A 26,763-nucleotide genomic window follows, 5' to 3' on the forward strand; every position below is an offset into this window, starting at 1 on the left:
GGCAGCTTTTCCCACTAGTTTTTGGGACCAAGTGCCTTTAGAACTTGAAGCTTTTCATGTAACTACTTTTCATGGCCAAGGGCCTTTAAATATGTACCATGGGCTCATTCTTTGGCACGCTTCTAGGTGAAGGTGCCGAGGATGGAGTATCGGCGTTGTAATCATTTCAAGCAATATAAACAAATACCGAAAGGGGTGCCAGGGTTTGGGGCCAGTGCTCTCTCGAGGTGGAACTTTGCCACTCCCCCTCTCATGTGTCATGCATCTCTTTCAGTTCCCTTGTTATTTGAAGTGCTTAAAGTTGTTCAGTCTGTTCTTCTTGCGTTGGCACATGGCGCCGGTTCCCGTGACAAAATAACCTTTCCTTGCCCCTCATCTTCTTTAGCCTTGCCTTTTCAAACTGTAAGAGTACCCAATCACCAGTCTGTTCTTTTCCGTTGGCACATGGTGCCTATCCCCGTGATACATGGTAGCTGTGCGTACACCCGTACACCTACATTTGCGTTGCAGTGCCACATGGCAGACTGTACGGACTTCCGCGATTTGCGTTGCTGACGTGGCACGTGTATGGATTTTCGTGAAATGCGTTCGCAGCTTTTGGACCAGATGCTTTAAGAACTTGAAGCTTTTCATGTAGCTGCTTTTCATGGCCAAGGGCCTTTACATATGAACCAAGGGCTCATTCTCTGGCACTTTTCGGAGTGAAGGTGCAGAGCGCGAGTACCACCATTGTACTGAGTTCAAGCAATATAAATAAATATTAAAAGGGGCACCAAGGTTTGGGGCCAGTGCTCTCTTGGAGTAGAACTCCGCCACTCCCCGTCTCGTGTGTCATGCATCTCTTTCAATTCAGTGGTTATTTGAAGTGCTTAAAGTTGTTCTGCCTGTTCTTTTCCATTGGCATGTGGTGCCCGTCCAGTGACATCAAATTGTTGTATAAATTGAAGGGCTCGATAGGTGTCCTGATAGCTTGAAAACGTGTCAAACCTGACGGCCTGACCCCCTTCCTTGAGCTCCTCGGTCTTCTTGCTCATCTACTGTCAGAAGAGGACAAGCTATCCTTCTCTGAATTGCTAGATGGCCGCCCATGCCTCCTAGACTTTTTTAGAAATCTGCTTTTCTTGCTTTTTCTCCGCTTCTTCCGTCTTTTCTCATCCTCACTAGAACTAGAGGACGACGAACAGTTGGAACTCTCCGAAGACCAAGAAAAATCTAGGTCATTCTCAAAACGAACACGCTTCTTGAATCTGCTTGCCACCTCGAAAGTCAACTTTTCGCTCCAAGCCCCTTCCGCTATTTTTCTATTACTGCTTGCTGCAAAGTACAACTTGCGAGGGTCCTCTACTCTCAAACTCTGCATCCAGATACTCTGCAGAGTGAGGCTGCAAGGGCTCTTATAGATAATACAAGGGTTGCCCAAAAGCAAAGCCCCAAAAAGCATCAGAGTCAAAAGCACTTTTACCCAAAAGCATCTACACTCAAAAGCCCATGCAAAACTGCCAGACAATCAGCCAACACAAAATGTGGAAATCCGTACACCCTGCCATGTCAACGTTTGTCACAAAATGATGACGTGGCATGTCTACCTGACGAGGTTTAAAGTTATAAGTCTCGTCGGATGGGGCCCTAGGGACACTAGAGTCATAAAAGAGAGCGAGATAGAGAGAGTTCAACTCGCCGACGTGGCAGCTATACGGACGCTCCGCGTTTCGCGCTGACTGATGACGTGGTAGCTGAACGAAATCCCAAGAATTGCACAGGCAACTTTTGGGACTTGAAGCTTTTCATGTACTGCTTTTGAGAGCCCATGGGGCCTTTAAATAGGATTTGAGAGGGCCCTCTGTCTCAATCTTGTTGACGAGCAGTTGAGCAGAGAGGACCCTCGTACTCTGTAACTTGCTCAAGCATTAATATAAAAATAAATACCGAAGGGGGCGCCACACTTTGGGGCCAATATCTCTAGGCACGAAACTACGCCGGGCGGTGTCGACTCAAGTGAATTGTGATTAAATTTGTGAAGTATTTTTAGGGATTGTCTCGTGTGTCGTGCTAGATTCTCGACTTGAGGTGTCCATGTTTGTTACACTGGTATCAGAGCTCAATCGATTTTTCCTTGCATCGAGAAAATCCGATCCCTTTTTACTACGACACACATGGATTTAGGTGACGAATCCCGCAAGAATCAGATAAACCCACCCGACATTTTTGGATCAGGTCAAAGCACGAAACCGTCTAATGGAACAACAGACAAAGAGTACGGGCCCTTTCGGCCTATGGAGTACAAACAAATGGAGATGCAACGTCAACAGCAGGTTGATGCTTGCGTGAAGCAGATGCTCTAGTTTTCAAAGAATCCCCAGTGTGTGAAATTTTTGACCCGTCAACCGATTGATGAGATGCATTCCCGATGGCATACGACCATTAATTCATCCTTGAAGTTAGCTCTGAAGAAACCACGGATGTTCACTGAAGATGAACTCGACAACGTTGTCGAAAGACGAGTCAACCAACTTCTGGGGACCATGAAGCATTCGAGGAGACGCAGCAAGAGAGCAAACTACCCTGGTTACTTGGGTCGTCAATCTTCTTTTGCAAATGCACAAAAGCAAGAGAAACATGTACGTTTCGAGGGTGTGACTAGTTTGTTCTCATCTTCTTTTGATAGTTCCGACAGCACTTCCTCTTCTGATTCCAGTGATGAGGACAGAAAGGGCAAGAAACGACGAAAGAACCACAGACATGGAAAGAGCAAGAAGAAGGCTAAGAAAAGTAGATCCCATCGAAGATCTCCAAAATTTTGACAGTTACGAGGAGGATTCATCCTCTTCTGAGAGTTCGAACTCTAAGGACCGGACAAAATTCAACCAATGATAAGAGAAGAAGAGGGAAGTTTCAGAAAAAGGAGGAGGCACGTCCCCAACTAACAGAGGAACAGAAATCCGAGTACCTCAAAGAGGGGAAGTGCTTTGACTGTGGACAACAAGGGCATACATCCGCACGCTGCCCCAAAAAGGCACACAAAGGACAGTCAGAAGATACACCAGAGAGTTCCAGAGCAACCGAAGAACGTGGAAGAAAAGGAAAGATGAAAGCAGGACTGGTTCCAGATTGTGTGGGGACTGACCCATATCGAATGGATGAAAGCACAGAACTTTGTCGCGCATGGGGAAAAGTACGAGATCAAGAAGTCCTCATCTTCTTTCGCTTCTTTCACGGAGGAGCCAAGGCCAACTTCATTTCACCTGAATTGGCGGCTCGACTTGGAATTACGCTCGACTGAATGGTGCCACAGGCGGCTAGCGTTACCCGAAGGAGATGTTGCCATTACACCTGTCATTGGCAAACTTCGTTTGCATTGTCAGGGGTATTTAGGGCACGAGGACTTTTATATCATGCCTTTGGAAGGGTTTGACGTCCTCGTAGGAGTGCCGTGGTCGATTATAGGGCCAGGAAATCGACTTAGGAGAATGAGAAGGGCAGAAAAATGGTACTTGATGTAAAGCTGAAGGGCGAGTCTGTCCCACTTGTATCAGCTTTGGTCATTTCTAATTTAATGAAATCCAGTCTTTTTGTTTATTCGATCTTCTTGAAAGAACTGAATGATGAACAACGATTAAATATGTCTGAATTGCAAAAGGAACGACAAAAATTTCTACACGTACAAGCTGATTATTTCTCTGAAGGCCTACCACGCGAGTTACCTCCTCCTCGTCTTGAGGATCACACGATTCATTTGATTCCCAGTAGTACACCTCCGAACCGGCCACCTTACGAGTTAGCGAAGCCTAAAATGAAGAGGTAAAAGAACTTCTTGAAAAGAGTCTCATCCAACCGAGCACTTCACCTTTCTTTTCTCCGATGTTGCTAGTACTAAAGAAAGATGGATCTTGGAGGATGTGCATTGACTATAGAGCTCTCAACAAAATCACCATCAAGAACAATTTCCCTATTCCAAGGATCGATGATATACTCCACAGACCACAGGGGTCCTCTTGTTTTAGCAGAAGTGATCTGAAGAATGGATATCATCAGATCCGAATTGCTCCGAGAACGTCTACAATACAGCTTTCCGGACAACTTTAGGTTTGTACGAATATTTGGTTATGCCTTTTTTGTCTTACAAATGCTCCCCCAACATTCAATCGAATGGATATCATCAGATCCGAATTGCTCCGAGAACGTCTACAATACAGCTTTCCGGACAACTTTAGGTTTGTACGAATATTTGGTTATGCCTTTTTTGTCTTACAAATGCTCCCCCAACATTCAATCGAATGATGGATAGGATTTTCAGAGAGCTCAGAGTATCGATCATTTGTGGGCACTTTCTTTGACGACATCATCATTTTCTCCAAGAATGAAGCAGAACACAGGCACAATCTGCTGCAGATCTTTCAGGCATTGAGGAAGCATAAATTGGTCATAAACGCGAAAAAGAGAGAATTTTTCTTGCCTGAGATACATTTCTTGGGGCACATCGTCTTAGCAGAAGGAGTAAAGATAAACCCGGCCAAAATTGAGACTATTCGTGATTGGCCTGACTTAAAGAATGTTCATGAAGTCCGAAGCTTTCTGGGCTTGTGCTCGTATTATCCGCGGTTCATTCAAAAATTTGCAAAGATAGCTTCTCCTTTGCATTTACTCACTCGAGAAGGGGTTCCTTTCTCTTGGGGACCGAGAAAGATTACTACTTTTCAGACTCTCAAAGAAAAGTTGACTATGAGACCAATGTTGGCCTTGCCACACTTGCAAAAGCAATTCGAAGTTTATTGTGTCGCTTGTGGTTACAATCAAGGAGCAGTTTTGATGCAAGAAGGCTATGTCATTGCTTACGAAAGTAGGATGTTTTCACGTCCTAAGTTGGTGGCACAGATTTATGAGAAAGATCTCTTGGCAGTTATCCATGCTCTTACGCAGTGGCGACATTATCTACTCATAGCTGACTTGTCACAGAAGCAATTTTTGGAAAAGTAGATGCGATGCAATTGGCGTAGTTCCACTTCCAGATAGTCCATGTGCACGGACAAAAGAACTTAGAAGCCAATGTATTGTCTCGAAAGCCCTTAATTTCTGGCTATTCCCACGTTACATCATCGAAGCTTCGAGGATATGGTAGATCAATTTGCCACAGATCGTGATTTTGCCAGAGTCTGCGGAGCTGGGCTATCACACCAGAATGTAGCATCCAACAAGAGGCCGTATACCATACTGTAGCCAGAATGACCTGGTTGGCGACCAATGCACGGCCAGCCAACGACAGATGACGTGAAGACCAATGACATAGCTTCCTGTGAATAGACTGTAGTACGGGTGCAAACTGCTGCAGTGAGGAAACGTCAAAACCAACTTGAAAGCCTAGATATCTGCATGTCTGACCTGGCTGCAGCCATGTGAAACCATCAGTTACCCCCCAAGTAGGTATGTCATCACTGCCAACCAGTAACCCATAGGATTTATGCCAGTTAATGCGTGCGCCACTGGCAATGCAAAAAACCTCTAGGGCCTCCCGCATGGCATCAAGAGATGGTAGCAAATAGCGGCAACATCAGCATAGTGTCATCAGCAAACTCCTGATCGATAAGGTCCGGAGTTGAAGGTACTGGCATGGTCAAGCCAGAAAATGCATGACTCTGAGCACGAAGAAAGTCGGACATAGTCTCTCCTACAAACAAATACAGATATACTGCTAAAGGACAACCTTGACTGACAGATCGAGAAAGCTCAAAACTGCGACTGACACGACCACCAATAGTAATAGCACTGCTGGCAGTCCTGAAGAGAGTGGAAATGCCTGAGATCCATCTCGAAGGGAAACCCATCCTGGCTAATGATCCTTCGAGAAAGTCCCACTCAACACGATCATATGCTTTCTTGAAGTCAAGGATGAAAAAAGCGAGAGGTTCAGAAGATGATCTGGCCCACTCGACTGCCTCATAAAAAATGAAGATATTATCTAGTATGCATCGATCCATGACAAAGCCTGTCTGAGAAGTATGAATAATATCTGGTAAGAACGGTCGCAAGCGATGGCTGATCAGTAATGCTAAAATCTTATAGACCGAAGGGAGTAGAGTAATAGGTCTCCACTGACGGAGCTGAGTGGTGTCACCCCCTTTCGGAATAAGAGATATGAGACCTGAACAAAGATCCAGATGCATATATCCTGATGCAAAGATGTCCTGACAACCGCGAAGTAGAGGTATATGCAATACATCCCAATAAGTCAAAAAGAAAGCTCTAGTGAGGCCATCCTCTCCTGGACATGAAGATGGATCTAGACTCTAGATAGCAGCATGAAGCTCTGCAAGTGTGAATGGAGCCAACAAGATCTCTGCCATAGTGTGTGTGCAACGGCGTCGAGTGTGATGTCAGATCTGCTCACGAGCAAGTAAAACCTCAGTAGTGCATACATCAGCAGTGAACAATGCCTCAAAATAATCTGCAGACATATCAAGAATAACATCAGGATGCATATGTAGTGTTCCTTGAGCATCGCACAAAGTTCGAAGGGTGGTGCCAGGAAGGCGCTCTCTATGCGCAGCGAAGAAGTCCGTATTCATTCGATCAGCTTTAGCTATCCAATGAGATACTGAAGCATGATGAGTGAACTCAGACCTAGCCTCCTGTACGCGACGAATTTCCTCTGTGAGTTCTGTCTGTCTAGCAGCCAGATAAGCATCCTGAGGCCACTCCTCAAGCAAGCACTGTGTGGAACCAAGTGGAATGTGGAGATCAGACTCGCGTACTCTCAACTGACGATGAATAATAGCGGTCTAATCACGGAAGAAAATACTAGACTGAGTAATGCAGTGGGCAAGTCTCTCTCTCTCTCTCTCTCTCTCTCTCTCTCTCTCTCTCTCTCTCTTCCACTGCTTGTTCACAGAGGGCTTTGGACCACTCTCCAGAGTCATGCAGTACGAGGATCAGAGATGCCTGGGTTTGTTTCTACTCGAGCTGCGCCGACACAGAGAGAGCTTGATGAGAGGAGAGGCTAGCCAGTCTCAGAGACACATCACAGACTTCTTTACAGCAGACACTGGACACCCGGAGGAGCCACTACCACAGCAGAGCCCGTCGCCTCACACCAGAGGCACACTGATCGACCGAGCGACCGAGCTGGGGAGACCCAGCGCCCACGACTGCAGAGGACTACACAGTATCGACGAAGGCTGCATCAGAGGCTTCGGATCACTTTGGCCCGACATGCATGACGCCCGGTCAGACTATTGACCATGGAGGAGATTGATGAGATCCGCCAACGACCGATGCTGGATCTCTTGTGATTTACCTACCCCAGCTAGCTGCTCTGCCCCGTTCACACCTAGCAGTCTAGGATTCCATAGTATATTTGTTTTGTCATTTTGTTACTCTGACTTTGTATCAGATCCACCACATTGTGACTTTTTGGTCTCATAGGTCACTTTGGCCTTTTGCAAACATTAATATAACATTTCATTTCATTTTTCTCTCTCTCTCTCTCTCTCTCTCTCTCTCTCTCTCTCTCTCTCTCTCTCTCTCTCTCTCTCTCTCTCTCTCTCTCTCTCTCTCTCTCTCTCTCTCTCTCAGGAAAAGTGACCGAGATTATCACTTGGAAAATTCCTCAGAACGTCCACATGGTGCTGATCCTGAGGGCAAGTACAATACTGAGTACAAAGCACCCGAAGGCGACATCTGACAAAACCATATACAACTAGGCACATAGGCAAAACTGAAAACTGTAAGGCCTCTCTCTCTCTCTCTCTCTCTCTCTCTCTCTCTCTCTCTCTAGCGCGAGGCTAAGCACGTGCAGGCAGAAGGCTCGCGCAGGTTCAGAAACACGCTGGTAGGCAGGAAGAGGGCTCGCGCCACAGAGGGCTCACGCCACACTCAGCAGACAGCGAGCAGGCCCTCTCTCTCTCTCTCTAGCGCGAGGCTGAGCAGTAACGCGCAGGTTTGGCTCTCTCTCTCTCTAGCGCAAAATTCAAAATTGAAGGTCTCTGGCGGACAGCGAGCAGGTTTCTCTCTCTCTCTCTCTCTCTCTCTCTCTCTCTCTCTCTCTCTCTGTGTGTGTGTGTGTGTGTGTGTGCGTGTGTGTGTGTGTGTGTGGGAGCCGTGAGCAGACACGCCATCACACTAGAGCAGGTTTCGGGGCTCCAAACCTTAGGGCAACGCCCTCAGCTTTGCAACCCAGCTTTACTAGTTGCAAGTGCGGGGATAGCAGGCCCGTCCCACAGTGTGGGCTGCTCGTTAATACACACTCAGACAGGTCGCCTGAGGGGCTGGTTAATGCACACTCAGCAACGAGCAGGGCTGGTTAACCCACGGGATCCCAACAAGGTGTCACAACCTTCCAGCGGCATGATGTAAAACTCTTCAGTGTCCACATACGACTGAATATGCAGACGCAGTTTTCCAATGATGGGAGAAACACACTCTGAGTGGCAAGGACATGCCAACCCTGCCTCTGCTGTGTACCCCATCTCTTCAGGTTTGATGCCCAGCTTCATAGCTAACTCTGGTGAGATAAAGTTGGCTTTGGCACCTGGATCAAAGAAGATGAGTGCCGTCTGATCCCTAACTTTACCCCATGCCCTGCATAACTCACTGGCATCTGTGCTAGGCCTGTCACCCACCATGTCTGGCACTAAACCTGCCGTGGGTTTTGGCTTCTTGCCTTTCTGGTCTTCTTTATCCTGTGAGTCAGCTGGCCTTTTCGTTTGTGGACAAATTGATAGAAAAGTGACCAGGCTACTCGCATATAAAGCATTTGTTCTCAGCCATTAGGACCTTCTTTTCCTCGAGTGACTTGCGCACAAAAGGCTTCCTTTTCTCTTTCTTTGCCTGCGCTCCAGAAGTCCCGGCTGAATCCTTGTCTTTAGTGGCCTTTTCTAACCCCTGTGACGCATCAGGAGCCGTTTTCACAAAGGGATTCTTCGCTGAATTTTTCTTTTGCTGCCCTCCTATGTCACTGCTCGGAAATCCATTGTCCTCTCCTTTCAACAAGGTAAGACCAGTGTTCGCAACTTCCATGAGCTGAGTAAGGGTAGCCACTGTTCTTTGTACAATAATTGCGAAGCGCTTTAGGCAGCCCACAACAGTACTTTTCTATCTGCTATGTCAGTGGCACAAATCAGTAGGAGGTCACTGAGAGTAACGCTTTACAAAACCTCCTATTGTACTCCAGCAAGCTCTTGCACGAAGCTGAAGTAAGCTGGTGCCAATCTGTCATGACGTCGGCTTCAAATTCATTTGACAGCCAAGCAGATGCAAACATTTGCTTGAAGTAAACCCAAGTGGCAGGTGCCTGTCCTTGCATTAACAATGTCATCCACCATGTAAGCGCATTGTCCTTTAAGAAAGTGGCAGCTTTCCTGACTTTCGAGGCCTCTGTAAAATTCCCTCCCAGATAAGCTGTATCAAACTGCTGGAGGAAAGTGAGGGCCTTTGTCTTATCCTCGAAACCACTGAAGGTACTGAACTTTACCGCTGCACCACCTTCTTTGTAAGCCTTCAGCTTCTCTAGTGCCCCCAAGTTGTCATATGGAATGGTCTGCAACATGGGCACTGTAGTAGGGATGATCGGCACGTGTTGGCCATTCACATTTTGCGTCAGAGGTGCGATATCTGGCTGCTGTCCACAAAAACCAGCCATGCCAAAATGACCCTGTGGCACCCCAAACTGGCCCTGGTTGCAGTGAAAACCTTACTGCATGCCGATACTACCATACATGGGGTTTGGCATGATGCCTTGCATACCCCCGAACACTGTTCCTGGCATGTACGGCTGACTTCCAGGTGCATAACCAGCCATACTTTGGAACATGATCAACCCCCGAAATACCCAGGATGTAGCGTGGGTGGTGGAATAACTAAGTGCATAGCCTGGTATCCAGCTCCCTGTCCATTCAAGACGGCATGCTGGCTCTGAAAGGTGGCGGGCTGAACTAGCATAACCTGTGGAATAGGCGTTCTAGCCACCTGTTCAAGCACGGGAGGACCCTGCTTTGGAGCCCCCAACTCCGCAACATGCGAGTGTTCCCTTTCCTCCTGCGCCACATGAAGTATCTGGGCTTGAGCATCAACAAGCTCCGTACGCGGCGTAGGTTGCCTATTTTGTTGTTGCACTGGTGGCGCTTGCAAGAATTCCATAAACCTCGGATTCTGCACCAGCTGCTAAAAGACATTCACCGCGGCAACTAACTGAGTCTTGAACGCATCATCCTCAAGTTGCCCAGTCATAAAGCCCTGTACTACTACTACTGGAGAGACATTCACGTTGACAGGAGGTACAGACTGACGTGGCCCTGAGCTCTCGCCAATCTCAAAAACCATAGGAGTTTCCTGACAGTCCTTTGATGGCGCACATGGAGAGGGAAATGAAGGAGTGGAAAACAGAGATAGAAGGAGAAGGCCAACCTCCTTCAGATAGTCTTCAATGAAGGCGCACAATGGAAGAAGGAGAAAGAAAGCCTTAACGCAGAAATACAGACACTCGAAGAAGAAGTCTCAGCCCTCAAACAAGAGAACCCAAACACTGAGATACGGACACTCAAAAAAGAAGTCTCTGCCCTTAAACAGGAGCTTGTGGATAGAGTAAGCAGTGGACTAGAGGAAGGCGAATTTCAGCCCTCGGTAATAGATGAAATCAAGGAACAAGTTAGGATGATCACGGAGGAACAGAAACTGAGTGTGGCAAAGACATCTTCATGGGCGAACGAGGCCAAATAATGGATTGAGGTCGCCAAGAAAGGGAAAGGTCAAGAAAACCCTTGTACACCGACGCTTATCAACATGACCCTCGAAGAGGAACAAAGAAGGCGGATGCGAGCACTACACGTAAGAGTGACCGGTCTCAAGGACATAAACAATGTGGAGAAAGAGGTCACAAGCCTTACATCCATGATGGGGATGGAGAAGCCTTTGCACAGAAAGGCATGGAGGGTAGGTAAGAAAGGTGACGGCACGGGAGAGTCTTCAAAGGGGAGACCTCTCATACTACGCTTCCCCTCGTTGGCAGAGAAGAAGGAATTCTTGAGGAAGAGGCCTACTCTCAAAAAGACAGGTATTTTCCTCGGGGATGACCTGACTCTCTCACAGCTCGCACATATGAGAGAGGTAATGCCAGAGATTACAGCGGCAAGGGAGAAGGGAAAGATAGCCTTTTACGGAGATGGACCGGTGGTGATTTTAGAGCGACGCACTGCATGACGGGGTGTGAGACCTATGGGACCACATTGAAGATGGCTACCTGGAATTGTAATGGGTCTATGAGGTTGGACGTGGGTGCATTTGAGGACAGTTTCAAAGACAAGGATAATGTATTCTTCTCAGAGACTCATCAAGCCCCTGGACAGGTAATGCCACATGTGATGGGATACAGATGAGAGACAGCTCACAGGACAAATGCGAGATCTGAGCATGGGAGTAGAGGTTCAGGAGGAGTAGTAGTGCTATTCAGAGAGGAACTACAACCATTACTGCATATTGTACGAAGAGATGATCATGCTAGATATATGTGGGTGAGACTGAGAACTGACACAGGTCGATTCCTATACATTGCCATATGTTACTTTCCTCCCAGTACATCCGTGTATGCTGCATCCAGAGGGCAATCACCTTTCTCTATTCTAGATGATGACATATGGGAGTTTTCTAGGGATGGTGATATCACTCTCCTAGGGGACTTTCAATGCCCGAATGGGCAACTCGCAGACAGTCTTCTACGACACTTCAGATGAGATACTTAGAGAGATGGATGTGGGTGAGTTGGGACTGGACAGATGCTCAGATGACAGAGAGCAGACGCAGTATGGGAGATACCTCATGGAAATGACGACTACACATGGATTAGCCATACTTAATGGTTTACAACGATTTCCCGAAGCAGTCGGTTTCACATGCTTTCCACACAAGCATGGGGCCAGTAAGTTGGATTATGTTATGACACAACTGAGCTTTGTCCCTCAATTCAAGATTTCACAGTCGGAGCCAGGCTAGTGGGAGCCAGGCCAGTGGGCATAGCAGTAGATCATGCCCTCTTGACGCTGTCCGTTAAATTTCAGTATAGTACAACCCAGACATCAGGAGGCAGGTCACACATCCGCTATACATTTACTCCAGAGACTGATTTCGTTTATACACAGGAGATCTGGGACCGTCTACACGAAGGCACAACTGGCACAAATAGTATAGGCCTCTCAGTGGAGGAGTGCACCACTCTAGTGACTGAGACACTAGAGACGACATTTTGGGAGCATGCCCCAGAATAGTTGGTATGATAACGAGTGCAGAGAGATGAGAGCCCAACTTCAGAGGGATCTTCTTTTAGGAGTCATCACTTACAGACAGTCTCGGATCGCTCTCCGACGCCTTGTGCGACAGAAGAAGCGAGCTTACCTAGCTCAGATGGAGCGAGACTTATATCAGATGTTCTTGAGTAGGGACTCAGAAGAGGCATGGCGACTCTTCCATGAGCACTCCCCTCCCCCAGTGATTACTTCACCTGATGTGTGGGGCGAATATGCGACATCATTATATACGGTTCCTGGACAGGAACCCCTTCCAGACCCTACCAAGCCTTGCCCAGCTACGACCTGAGATGGTACAAAGGGCCATCGACAGGATGAGGACCGGGAAGGCTGAAACCGGCCCGTAGGGCGGTAGGCGTTGGCTTTCACCCGAAATTCTTTACTTTAGACACACACACAGAGCACTTTGCAAAGGAGACCTGTGACGGGAATTAACACTTGATCACACACACAGCTCGGAAGCTAGAATGCTCCGAGCAGACACCGACAACCTGTAGGCCCCAAAATTGGCGCCCCTTTCGGTATTTCTTTATTCTTTATCAAAGGGAATAAAACCTGTGATCTCCCACAAGCTGCCCCGCACAATCTAGGCTAAGAATCACCTGTTCTGGCCCGATTTCAGCAACATAACTGTACTAGGACGCTTCACAGTCAGTATCCCCACACAATAGGTGACTTTCCCGACGCATACGGACACTTTGCAAAACCTGGCGAGAATCTGCAGCACACTGAATTCTCTGTTTTCTGCCCCGAAAATGCATCAGTTCACCTGTACAACGGTCCCCTTGCGCCCCCGAACCTCCTGAGGGTATTAGGGCCGAAACCCTAAACCTGCAAAAATAAACAACAAGATGTAATTCCCTGTTTTGGGCTCCGTTTCGCGTGCCGGTCGCATTTGTAGCAAGCCCTTGAGCTCCCGCACCTGTAGGGCTACTTGCCCTTTGAATAGGAGGAGATTTCTCGCGTGAAACCTCTCCGAATTCACCTGTACTTGCGGGGGATTAGCTGCTAGCTAATCCAGTACCTGTGCAAGAGGCTCTTGCCTCAGCAATCGCGCATGAACCCACATAACTGTACATTGGTCAAATGAAAAGCCCACCAGTGGGGCATAACATACTGCTCGTAGGGGAGAGAGAGGGCAGTGTGTAGTGTGCAGGGTATCACTCCTAGCACCACACTGTACATAAGAGGGAAAGGAAGCACTCCATAGCTCTTAACCTGTGACAGATTGCATAATGAGGCCTCTCCCAGCTTAAAAATCAGCGCCCATTTTTCTGCGAGAGGCAAGTGCATGAGAATTTGCCACTTGGCGCATTTTCAAGCATTTTCCCGTTTCGGGTTCGCCGCTTAAAAATATCCCAACCGATGCGTCAGTTGACTTCGCAGCAGAGTTATAAAATGTTCCCCTAGTCATACCGGAGGTAATGACGCGAACACATTTCACGGCCCAAAATAGCAGTTCCCTAAATTTTAGGAGATGCTTCCGTTGGGCTCCCACTGGTCTTCTCACCATCTATCCTCATTAGGACCGCATCCAAGAATGCAATGTGGCCCAACTATCGGATACTTTCAGTTGGTAGTCCCACCTTGACTTCACGCCTTAATTGAGTTCACTTCCTAGTATCCACAAACTTGCTAAGTGTGACGGGGGAACCTCTATGATCTTGCTCTGAGCCTAGACATCCTCTTACCATACGAATTCCAGTACCGACCACTTTCCGTCTGCGGGTGAATCTACCGTTCACATTGGCCATACAATGTCCGACCGTTTGCTACTTCAAAAAGAGGGTCTCAAAACAAATAAAATAAACCCCATTGGAAAGAAACCAACAACCAAGGTTAGCAGTAGCCACATCTTTGTGACATGGTTAATAACTGCCACGTCCTCGTGACATACCCCCCTCTTGAAATCGCAAACGTCCTCGATTGCATACCATAAATACACGCCATTGATGATCTTGTGCTATTAACACTCTTTTATCATCGCATGTATCCGCAAGAAAGGTCGTAACATACATAGATACAAATGACTTAATGAGACCTTCATACTTTTGCCATTTCCATCTATGGCACTGAATTCATATGTACATTTCATGTACTAGCTCTATCATTACCCCTCCTTTGCACACGTTGGGTTGGGGTATAAGTAGGCTGTAACCCAAAGGCTTCAAGGTAAAGCTGCAATACATTTGGTGACTCTGACAGTTCATACTCTTCCATCCACTTTGCATCCATAGGCGAGTAGTTCTTGAACTTCACCAAATAGCGTCTTGCAACTTTTCCTTTAACTTTTCTGTCCTTATGTGCCAAAACTTGCTCAGGTACCAGGATCTCATCAAGTTCCTCAACTTCTGGCTGATCCTCATCTGGCATATCTTCTGGCACATCACCCACGAAGGGTCTTAGAAGACTCACGTGAAACGCATTATGAATCTTCTACGCATCAGGCAATTTCAGCCTGTAAGCCACATCGCTGATCTTGTCAAGCACTTGAAAAGGCCCATAGTAATGCATGTTGAGCTTAGGAAACAGCCGTTCCTTGCCCTTCATCTTCTTTAACCTTGCCTTTTCGAACCTTAAGAGAACCCAATCACCAGGTGATAGTAGCAATTCACGACGGTGACGATCAGCAGCCTTTTTCTGCTTTGCCTGAGTCTTCTCCAAGGCAACTTTAATCTTCTTATACATCTCATCCATGTTCTCAACATATCGATCTGCCTCAAAGATCTTGTCCTTTGTATGCAAAATGGGAGGAACCTTTTTGCCGCCTTCAACAATTTCAAAAGGTGCTTTGCCAGTAGACGAATGCACCGTATTATTGTACGCATACTCAAGCATAGGCAAATACTGTTCCCACTTGCCCTTATTATCTGATACATAGCATTTCAGCAGATCTAAGACATTAGAATTAGCCTCTTCTGACTGTCCATCAGTTTGTGGATGAAACGAAGATGAAAACTTGAGCGTAGTGCCCATGTTCTCAAACAATCCTCTCCAGAACAAACTGGTCATGCGAGGATCACGATCACTGATAATCGATAGTGGCATTCCATGGTACTTAAACACATTGTACATGAACAAGCGTGCCATCTGATCAAATTTTATCTTCTTCCTGACAGGAATAAAATGGGCCTGCTTGCTGAACCTGCAGATAATGGTCCATATACCATCATTCCCTGTTGGCGTCCTTGGAAGATCAAAGATAAAGTCCATAGCAATGCTTTCCCATGGCTTATCCGGAATCGGCAGTGGTTGTAACAACCTTGGTGCCTTTTGCCTGTCAAACTTGACCTTTTGGCAAACTATGCATGCTGGCACAAAGGCATCCACATCTCTCCTCAAGGTAGGCCAATAGAAGAATGTCTCTACCGCTTTAACTATTGCATCAATGCCACGATGTCCTGCATACGGTGGGACATGACTCTCTTCCATGACCTTATGTCGCAGTGGCCTCGTGACACAAAGTCTGCCACGCATCATCATAAAACCATCTCTGAGGAGGTAGTGCTCGTGATGTTGCCCCTCTTGTAACTGTTCAAAGATCCTTGCAAAATCTTCATCAGCAGTATACTGTTCCTTCATGTCATCTAACTCATGATGATAAGGAATTGACACAGCTGAAATTTGTGGCTTTCTTGATAACGCATCAGCCACAACATTCTTCTTGCCTTCCACATGCATAATCTGGAAGTGGAACATGGAAAGAATGTTTGCCCATCGCATATGCTTTTCGGATAACTTTGACTGTGTCAAGAAGTATCGCAGGGTCTAATGATCTGTTTGGACAACAAAATCAGCACCCAAGAGGTAGTGCTTCCAGCTAGAAAGCGCATGAATCACGGCCAAGAGCTCTTTCTCATAGACTTGCATAGTCCTCTCTGGCCCTTGCAAAATTCGGCTTTCATAATCTACTACCCGTCCGTCTTGCATTAGCACTGCTCCGATGCTACTGCCACACGCGTCACACTGGACCACAAATGACTTCCTGAGATCTGGCAAAACAATAACTAGATCTGAAGTCAACTTTTCCTTTAAGAGACTAAAAGCTGAATTTTTTTTTTGGGTCCATCTGAAAGTGACCTCTTTTTTTTGCAATGCGTGAAGAGGCCATGCTATCTCTGCAAAATTTCTCATAAACCTTCTATAGTAGGAACACAATCCCAAGAAGCTTCTGACATCGTGCACAGTCTTCAAGTCTGGCCATGTCTTGATAGCTTCAACCTTTGCGGGATCCATTCTAACACCATCCTTTGAGACTATGTGGCCCAAAAAGTGGATCTCTTCGAGGAAGAATTCACTTTTCTTAGGATTGACAAGTAACCTGTGATGACTGCGCAGCTCTTCGGACACAATGGTCAAGTGACGCCTATGCTCCTCTTCATTCTTCGAATACACTATCATGTCATCAAAGAACGTTTTAACAAACTGTTGATGCGAACGGAAAATCCGGTCCATCATTCTGTTGAACGTGGCAGGAGCATTTGTTAGCCCAAACGGCATCACTAGAAACTCATAAAGACCAAATGTCGTTCTAAACGCAGTCTTGTGCACATCCTCTCACCTTATACGAATCTGATGGTACCCACTCTTAAGGTCTATCCTGCTGAAAATTGTAGCACCCTCTAAACGATCGAGAATATCATCAATTCTAGGAATAGGAAACCTATTCTTGATGGTATTCTTATTCAACGCACGGTAGTCAATACACATGCGCCATGAGCCATCCTTCTTTTGCACTAGGAGCACTGGGGAGCAAAAGGGTGAAGAACTAGGCTGAATCAGTCCCTTCTCTAATAACTCCTCAACCTGGCCCATAATCTCTTTCTGCTGCGCCGTAGATCAGTGGTGGGACATGTACGCACTCCGGAAGGGGTATCTGATCTAGTTCACTCTACTATTGGAGTGAAACAGGGCTGCCCATTGTCTCCTTATCTATTTGGTATGTATGTTGATGAGGTGTCTAATTACATTGATAGAAAGGGTGACAGGGGTGCCCAGCTGGCAAGGACGTGGATCCCATTGTTGCTATATGCTGATGATATTGTGCTGATATCTGACTCACCAGAAGGTATGCAATGACATTTGGATGCACTACGCAGTTTTGCAGAGGATAGTGGACTATGTGTAAACCTAGGCAAAACCAAGGTTATGGTGTTTAACACCACACCGCAATGGGTCAGGAGATCAGTACCTACTTTCAAATATGGTCAGGAGATTGTGGAGTATACAGATGCATACACTTACCTGGGGGTAGTCTTTACTGGGCCGAGATTTTCTTTGAGAAGAGCAACAGAGACTAGACTAACTAGAGCTGGTGCGGCTCTAGGAGGAATGGAGAGATGTGTTCGCAAGTTCAGTTACTAGAACCTAGGACAAAGTTATGGCTCTTTGATACTTTGGTTGCCTCTATTATGTTATATGGGGTGCATGTTTGGGGACCTTCTATAGGCCAGGATGGTTCGAGGCGTATGGAGAAGCCCCTAGTATCTATGATCTCTCGGCCGATTAGAGCCAAGGTTTCTGTACCGCATGATATCATTCGAGCGGAATTAGCTGCCCCCCTTATGGAGATTGAGGCGCTTACCAGATCAGTCTCCTTTGTACACAGTCTGTGGCATACTACCAGAGCACATATGACAGGGTGGCTCTAGAGTCCTCCAGACAATTAGCTCTTAATGGGGATACATCATGCTGGTATGCACAGATGGCATCATGGTTTCAGACACATGGTTTCACCATGGACAGGTTGCCTCCTTTTCAATACTCTCTACAAGCACCCTTGAGCCTTTGAGGTCTCTGACACGGGTAGAGATTAATAGACTCATCCTTCAGGATCTGATCAAGCTGGACACGAGGAGGACATGGATAGAGCCGTTACAGGAGTTGGGCACAAAGATGGCTTTCTATAGAGAGCATCTTCTCCACCTCACGGGGGATGGGTTTGTGATTCGACCTAGCTATATGGACACGCATCTTTCGCATGGTTTGCGTTGTGCCATTGGCCAGATACGCACGTCCTCACATCAGCTCGAGATTGAGACTGGCAGATTCAAAGGGACACCAGCAGATAGCAGGATATGCCGCTTATGCCATCTAGAGCCAGAGACAGAAGTACATTACATCTATTCAGAGAAGGTTTTGGGCCTCTATCTAGGGTCATGAGTTATGAGGATCAAAGATGTCTTGGGCTATATCTACTTGAGTTACACAGGCATAGAGAAACTTTACTGAGGAGAGTTGAAGAGAGACATCCCCAGAGACAGATCACAGATTTCATTACACTAGATATTGTACACCCAAAAGAACAGACAGAGGAATAGCCAATGATGGAGAGGTCTACCCGCACTACTTGCATTCTCATAGACCGAGCATTGGAGCTAGGGAGATCTATACGACACCGATGGAGAAGAGGAGCTACACAGTTTCGAAGGAGGCTACGGCAAAGGATTCAAGCCATACTCTTTCGTCGTCCAGAGTGCAGATGAAGATGGATCTCTACTCCCCTCCCATATTGTCTTCACATTGTACTGCTTAGTTTAGGATCCCGCAGTATTTATATTTTGTTATCCTAGTTTAATTTATTTTGTTAATCTGACTTTGTATCAGATACACCGCATTGTAACTTTCTGGTCTCATAGGTCACTTTGGCCTTTTGAGGACGTTACTATAACATTTCATCTCTCTCTCTCTCTCTCTCTCTCTCTCTCTCTCTCTCTCTCTCTCTCTCTCTCTCTCTCTCTCTCTCTCTCTCTCTCTCTCTCTCTCTCTCTCTCTCTCTCTCTCTCTCTCTCTCTCTCTCTCTCTCTCTCTCTCTCTCTCTCTCTCTCTCTCTCTCTCTCTCTCTCTCTCTCTCTCTCTCTCTCTCTCTCTCTCTCTCTCTCTCTCTCTCTCTCTCTCTCTCTCTCTCTCTCTCTCTCTCTCATCCGCTAGGACTTGACTCAGCTAGACACCAGGAGGACATGGATACAGCCAGCACAGGAGCTGGGCACGAAGATGGCTTTCTACAGAGAGCATCTCCTCCAGCTTACGGTTGATGGCTTTGTGACGAGGCCGAGTTACATGGACACCCACTTGTCTCATGGGATACGATGTGCTATCGGCCAGATACGTACATCTTCACACCAGCTGCGGATCGAGACTGGGAGATACAGCGGTGTACCAGCAGAGGCCAGGACATGCCCCCTGTGTGACATCGAGCCTGAGACAGAGTTGCACTACACATGCCACTGCCCCGTCTACTACGAGATACGAGGCCGCTTCCATTGCTTGTTCAGAGAGGGCTTTGGACCATTCTCCAAAGTCATGCAGTACGAGGATCAGAGATGCTTGGGTTTGTTTTTGCTCGAGCTACGCAGACACAGAGAGAGCCTGATGAGAGGAGAGGCTAGCCAGTCCCAAAGACACATCACAGATTTCTTTAGAGCTGCCATTGGACACCCGGAGGAGTTACTACCACAGCAGAGCTCGTCGTCTTACACCAGAGGCACACTGATCGACCGAGCGACTGAGCTTGGAAGATCCAGACGCCCACGACTGCGGAGAACTACACAGCATCGGCGGAGGCTGCATCAGAGGATTCGGATCACTTTGGCTCGACATGCACAACGCCCGGTCAGACTACTGACCATGGAGGAGATTGATGAGATCCGCCAGCGACCGATGCTGGATCTCTTGTGATCTAGCTATCCCAGCTAGCTGCTGTTCACACCTAGTAGTTTAGGATTCCATAGTATTTTATTGTCATTTCATTTTTGTCATTGTTGTCATCTTGTTACTCTGACTCTGACTTTGTATCAGATCCACCACATTGTAACTTTCTGGTCTCATAGGTCACTTTGGCCTTTTGAAGACGTTAATATAACATTTCATTTCATTTCTCTCTCTCTCTCTCTCTCTCTCTCTCTCTCTCTCTCTCTCTCTCTCTCTCTCTCTCTCTCTCTCTCTCTCTATTTTGTAACTGATTGGTCTCATAGGTCATTTTGGCCTTTTGAAGACGTTAATATAACATTTCATTTCATTTCATTTCTCTCTCTCTCTCTCTCTCTCTCTCTCTCTCTCTCTCTCTCTCTCTCTCTCTCTCTCTCTCTCTCTCTCTCTCTCTCTCTCTCTCTTTTTCGCACGAACACACACAGGCTGTCGGTCGCTCCCTGCAAGTGTCGTGTTGCTCAAGCACTGTCGTCGCTGTCGTCACCTCCTCAAAATGCCACGTCAGTGGCATTTTGTTTGAGGTCACTGCTAATATAACTAACATTTTGTTTGAAGTCACTGCAAGTGTCGTGTTGCTCAAGCACTGTCGTCGCTGTCGTCACCTCCTCAAAATGCCACGTCACTGGCATTTTGTTTGAGGTCACTGCTAATATAACTAACATTGTCATTTGTGTGCCAATAAATTAATTTATTTATATAGCAACCCTCGTGTGATTATGTATGTGTGCAACACAACAAAAAAACAAAAAAAAAAATCGAAGATGCCTCAACAGATTCTCTATCTCCCTCTGTAGATTGGAGCCTTGAAATTCTCTCGCTTTTTTCTAATCCTGATGCGTAGGCCACACAAACGATAGTATTAGTTATATTAACAGGGATGTAACCGGGACAGGCACCACGTGTTAACGGAAAAGAACAGACTGAACAACTTTAAGCACTTCTAATAACAATTGAATTGAAAGAGTTGCACGACACACAGACGGGAGTGGTAGAGTTCCACCTTGAGAGAGCACTCGCCCCAAACCTTGGTGCCCCTTTTGGTATTTCTTTATATTGCTTGAACTCAGTACAAAGGCGGTACTCCAGACTCTGCACCTCCACGCGGGAGCGTGCCAGAGACTGAGCCATCTACACATATTTAAAGGCCCTTTGCCTATGAAAAGCAATTTACATGAAAAGCTTCAAACTCAAAAGCATCTAGTCCCGAAAGCTGGCACCCAAAGCTGCCCATCGTAAATCACAAAAATCCGTACACCTGACACGTCAGCATGTCGGCACAAATAGCGGAAATCCGTACTGGCTTCCACGTGGCAATGCGATCGCAAATCACAGGTGTCCGTACAGTTGCCGCGTCAATATCTTCTACGCAAGAGAGTGTGGTCTTGCTTTATTTTAATCTATTTAGGTCCTCTGGGCCCTATCGGACGACGGGGTCCCATAAGTTGGTAAGACTTCTACTCGACGAGACTTTACAAGTTGGTAAAACTTCTTGTGTTGCTTCGTCTTCTTCTGCCACTTTTGCTTCTGCTTCTCCTAGGGCTTAGGCCCCTCGGCCGGGATCTGCAAGTTGGCTCTGTTCTTCAATGGCTTGACACGTCAACAGTTTGTGACAAGCGACCTCAAACAAACGATAGTAGTAGCCAATATATTAAAAGTCTCACTTAATTGGCCATCCACAATTTGAAACTGCGATTTAGAACCAAGCCACCTTGCCAAGCAATATCTCGCGAAGTTTCCCTCTCTTCTAAGACGGTTTAGCCTCAAGCGAAGTTAGCCATCCTGCTTCTCTCTATTTAACCGCGTCTCTCTCTATTTAAGCACACTGCGCAAGAGGGTGTGTCAGTTTTCACGCCTCTATAACCTCTCTCTCGTGCGTAGAGTTCCCTTTGTTTTGTTCTACTCACCCACTACTACATACTCCTGTATATTACTACCTAGTGCCATGGCATCACATGATGCATCTCCGCACGAGAATGGCACCGCTAGCACATATCAACCCATGGAGGAAAGGCAATTTCTCCTCCCGACTCCACACACGCACGAGCATACTCCGAGGGTGCTTCCCCACTGCTAGAACCTGCAACATCCTCCATAGAACCTGGATCCACAAAACCTGGGCATATATAATAACCTTTAACAATGTTCCATACAACCTTGGAAACAAGTACATGCTGTATCATGTAAGCCCACAATGAATAGTTGTCTCCATCGAGTTTGTCATCAACACACATTTTGAAAACATCATTGCTCTTAGCATCTAGATTCTACAAGCACTTGCTCTCCAAAAGTTAGCACTAAAACTGACCCATGCTATCCATACATGCCACGTCAGCGCTCAAAGGAATTCGCGGAAAATCTGTATAGTTCTGCAACGTCATGGCCATACTTCACAAGTAGGTCTAGGTTAAAGTTTAAAACCTTCTAAGTGGGCATGCCATGTCACAAACTTGTGACATACCTCCCTCTTGAAAGAATTGTAATCGCCCTTGATTACTCACGTCATGGCCATCCTTCACAAGTTGGTCTGGGTTAAACTTTAAAACCTTCTAAGTGGGCATGCCACGTCACAAACTTGTGACATACCTCCCTCTTGAAAGAATTGTAATCGCCCTTGATTACGCATGTAAAAACAGCCAAAGGGCAAAAACTCACTCAGTAGACACTGACTTTATGTACTCAGGCACCAGACTGCACACTTGCACAAAGACGACAGCAACTGAACATTCACATTACCTGTTATAACAGTCATTTGTACGGTCAGACGAGAGTCTACGACCCGTACCCAGACTGGTTGGACGAAGTCCAGGGTCCGTTATGACGGTTATATCCAAATCTAGGAGCCGTTCTACTCAAACCCAGCTTAACGGTTGCACACAGGTCCAGGAACTATCATGACGGCTGTTATGAAGCGGTTTCACATGTCCCATATCCCCGGACCTGCTCTATACACTACTCACACCTCTCATTTCCTTGTTCAGACATTGCAAATGTCGATTCCAAGGCATTTGTATGCTGCATAGCATTGAGCATGATCACTCCGCATGTGGCATGCTAACAGTGTCTACTGATGTTTGGTGCAGTGTTAGCGTACACAGCAGTAATCAAGGACCATTACTTTTCTTTATGAGGGGGGCATGTCACAAAACGATGGCATGGCATAACCATGGACAACTGGAGTAGAGTAGATCAGATGGGGCAGACCAAGTCAGAACCACCGTCCAAGCTACATTACAAATACAGGTTGCACAGATTTGCTGAAGAAGTGTACAGATTTTTCAGCTATAGCTGATTTTTAAGCTGAGCTGAGTTTTTGAGCGCAAGTTATTAAAGCAGAAGAATTTTTTTAGAGCTTTCGTGCACAATTTAAATAGAAAATGAAGTAAGTTGCTTTTCGGCTACACTGTTAATAGGCAGAGATTATCAAAACTTTGAGGAGAGCAGCATGACAGCATACAAACCATAGATAATGCCTTGCTCTTAATGAGCATTTTTATCTCCTGGTGCAATCACTAAACATGAGCTCAAATGCACAAGGAAAAATTAGGATTTAATGTATTTACCTGTAGCTGATGAAACGCTGCCGAACGTTTTTGATCAATCTCAAGTTTATTATCCTTTCCAGAGAACCACTGATACTTAAGATATGCATAGATGACCTGAGGTGCTTCCAAAGGCCTTGGTAAAGCAGGGCTGTCCAAGCCATGCTGCAAATGAAAGAGGACTAAAAATAATAAACTACCTGTTAAACTCTTCAGGATCTGTAAAATGACACTAACAATATTTTACCGGTAAAAGATTCTCTAGCGTCACTCTTGATTGATTAATCCGACCACTCTTACGACAAAGGGAGGCAAAGTTCAGCCATGTGTCCACATCTTCCTTCGGTGGAAGAACAAGTGCTCTGACTGCCAGAAGTGCATGCCACACCTTGGTCAACCATATGGGCAAAATTTAGAATTCCAGCAAATGGTAGAAACAGAGAATAAAGATTCTGTTTTGAAACAAAATAAACAATGATTCCAAAAAATCACAAACCTCAACATTCCTTTTTGTGCCACGTATGCGATCATGCCACATTTTACGTATTAGAGCAGCATGGCCTTCCGCCCCATTATTTGTTGCCACAAGCAATGAGTAGTCAATAACCTGTAATTGGAAAATGCAAAGTTAGGAAATCTTACAAATAAAATTGCATCTAATAACTAATAACTCTTTAAGCGCGGAGGGAAAAAAAAGAAGCTAATACTACTCATAACAAGTGGTCAATGTGAATCCATCAAGAGCACAATTTACGCTATTGACAAGACAGACTAGAGCAGATTTAAGATTGAAATCCTGGTTAAGGATTCAGCTAAACTGCTGTTTAAAAGCCGCCCAAGAATCTCCTAGCAAAAGCAGTGGAGTTCACCAGGACTTTTCTAAATTGTATTTACTGGCTGTACTCTTTGAGGACCGCATGCACGCACACACACACAAAATAACAAAAAAATAAAGGTTTTCCTCAATTTACTAAACTATAAATACAATACCCCCATTGCGAACACCCACATAATGCTGTCATAAGCATTGAAAATACACTGCTTAGAATAGATAATTTAGGGTTGCAAAAATTGTATGGGATTGGCCTGAAGAGAACAGGATGAGTCATCTATAGACGAATAAATCTCAACAGTATCTGAGACTATTTCCTGGCCCTTCAAATATCTGCAGCATATAGATGTACGAACTTTCTTCTAGCAAGCATGCCTAAGATAAGCAGCCCTTCTACCACACGTCTCCATGAGAAAAGCCTTCATTTAAGAGAAGTCTGCCAATGCAATATCCCCTTACAGCATTTTTTCCACCATCAAACTATCATACATTCCATAATCGCTCCCTTAATCTGTAATCACAGAGGACAGTGAAATAGCATTGTATAACCTGTAACCATCCACATTAGGATTTAAGCCTTAAAGTTGCAAAACAAACACGTTTGACAGAAAGAATCATCTCCAAGGTTATTACATGCATTCATTAGGAAAAAGAAATATAACCATCAGCATCAATATAATTTCTACTTGGCACACTCCACAGAAGTTTTGTTGGGCTCTTGCACTGCCAAAGGTGCATCAGATGACGCAGGTTGATGTATGCTTTCAAGATGCATTAACCTCCCAACTTGAGAGTCCCTTCAATGCCATTTAATTTCAGTAGGACCAAGTTCTACTCGCTGATTACAATCTAGTGGCATATAAACCACTCTGCCAACCTTGAAATTGGCCAAAAGAACCCCAACAGGAGTTGATCCAAAGGCCACAAGCTGAAGTATACCCCACTAATCATAGCTGCACAAGTGAGAGCGCGTGCACACACACATTCTGTTAAAAACCACTATTCAATTACAATGTAGGGAAACAAAACCCCGGTGCATGCTACATGCATAATTATGTATGTATACATGTGTACTATGTGTAAACGTGTATCTGTGTGTGAGTATGTACACTCTCACACATACAGTAAAGTGTTGACAGAGAGCTTGTTGCAGCTTTATTTGATAACAATACAGCATCATAAGCAATTGAAAACATTGAGAATCCTAATGTCCAGAAAATTCTTACTGGAATAAGAGTCCCACATGTGAGAAAGGAAAGGTTCAAGCATTCTGAAACTAACAATTTACGACACATGAACCTGGTAATAAACGATTAAATCTGGTAATAAACGAAGTGAAATTGCTGCAATTTACCACACATAAAACTTATCTTGTGCAAAAGCACAATAACATCAAAGGAAGCCATGCAATCTGGCGATAAATGAAGTGAAATTGCTGAGAGTTTGACAACATATTTTTAAAATAGTTCGCCTTTGAGCAAGAGGTTAAAGTTACCTCTTCCAACTCTGACAGTTGTTGCACACGGACCATGTTGTTGTAAGCACGATCATAGCTTTCCAACACCTAAAGAAAATTTTCAAAGTTATAACCTTCTCTCCTCTCATCTATTGATTTTATCAGAAAGATAGAAAGAAGCCCACATTGTGCTTGAGTGAGTGAATGGCTGAGTGAGAGAGTGCTGCATGTGTGTGTGTGTGTCTATACATATATATATATATATATATATATATATATATAGATAGAGAGAGAGAGAGAGAGAGAGAGAGAGAGAGAGAGAGAGAGAGAGAGAGATGAAATGAAATGTTATATTAACGTCTTCAAAAGGCCAAAATGACCTATAGGCTATGAAACCAATCTATTACAAAATGGTGAATCTAATACCATGTCTCGGTACAAAAAAACCCGAACAAAGATACTACTACTAGAATCCATCCTCATTTGCACTCTAAATGTCGAGAGAGTATGGCTCCAATCCTCTGCTGTAGTCTTTGTCGATGTTGTGTAGCCCCTCTCCTCAATCGTGGCCGTTTGGATTTCCGTAGCTCCAGTGCTGCGTCAATGAGAGTGCCAGTAGTGGTCGAATGAGTGTGGACCGAGCTCTGCAGTGATGGCTGCTCCTCTGGCTGTCCCATATCTAGTGAAAAATTAAAAGAAATCTGTAATCTGTCTCTGGGACTGTCTCTCTCTCTCTCTGTCTCCCCAGTAAAGTGTCTCTATATCTGTGTAACTCAAGTAGATATAGCCCAAGACATCTCTGATCCTCATAACTCATGACCCTAGAGAAAGGACCGAAACCCTCTCTGAACAAGCAGTGGAAACGGCCCCGTATCTCATAGTACATTGTGCAATGACATATGTAATGTAGCTCTGTCTCTAGCTCTAACTGGCATAAGCGGC

General features: G+C 45.6%; 1 protein-coding gene across 1 annotated transcript in view; it reads right to left on the bottom strand.

Annotated features, from left to right (window-relative positions):
* The window catches only part of TOR (target of rapamycin), a 184,186-nt gene that overhangs the window by 22,543 nt on the left and 134,880 nt on the right, over window positions 1-26,763 (bottom strand). Inside the window, exons 36-39 of the mRNA XM_086491773.1 lie at window positions 25,861-25,929; window positions 24,030-24,140; window positions 23,781-23,921; window positions 23,555-23,698 (exon numbers count right to left, since the gene is read on the bottom strand). Coding sequence (XP_086347899.1) covers window positions 23,555-23,698; window positions 23,781-23,921; window positions 24,030-24,140; window positions 25,861-25,929 — 465 coding nt within the window. The remainder of the gene's footprint in view (window positions 1-23,554; window positions 23,699-23,780; window positions 23,922-24,029; window positions 24,141-25,860; window positions 25,930-26,763) is intronic.

This window comes from Adiantum capillus-veneris, chromosome 2 (genome assembly GCF_014529385.1).
Source record: "Adiantum capillus-veneris isolate H3 chromosome 2, ASM1452938v2, whole genome shotgun sequence".
Taxonomy (NCBI): Eukaryota; Viridiplantae; Streptophyta; class Polypodiopsida; order Polypodiales; family Pteridaceae; genus Adiantum; species Adiantum capillus-veneris.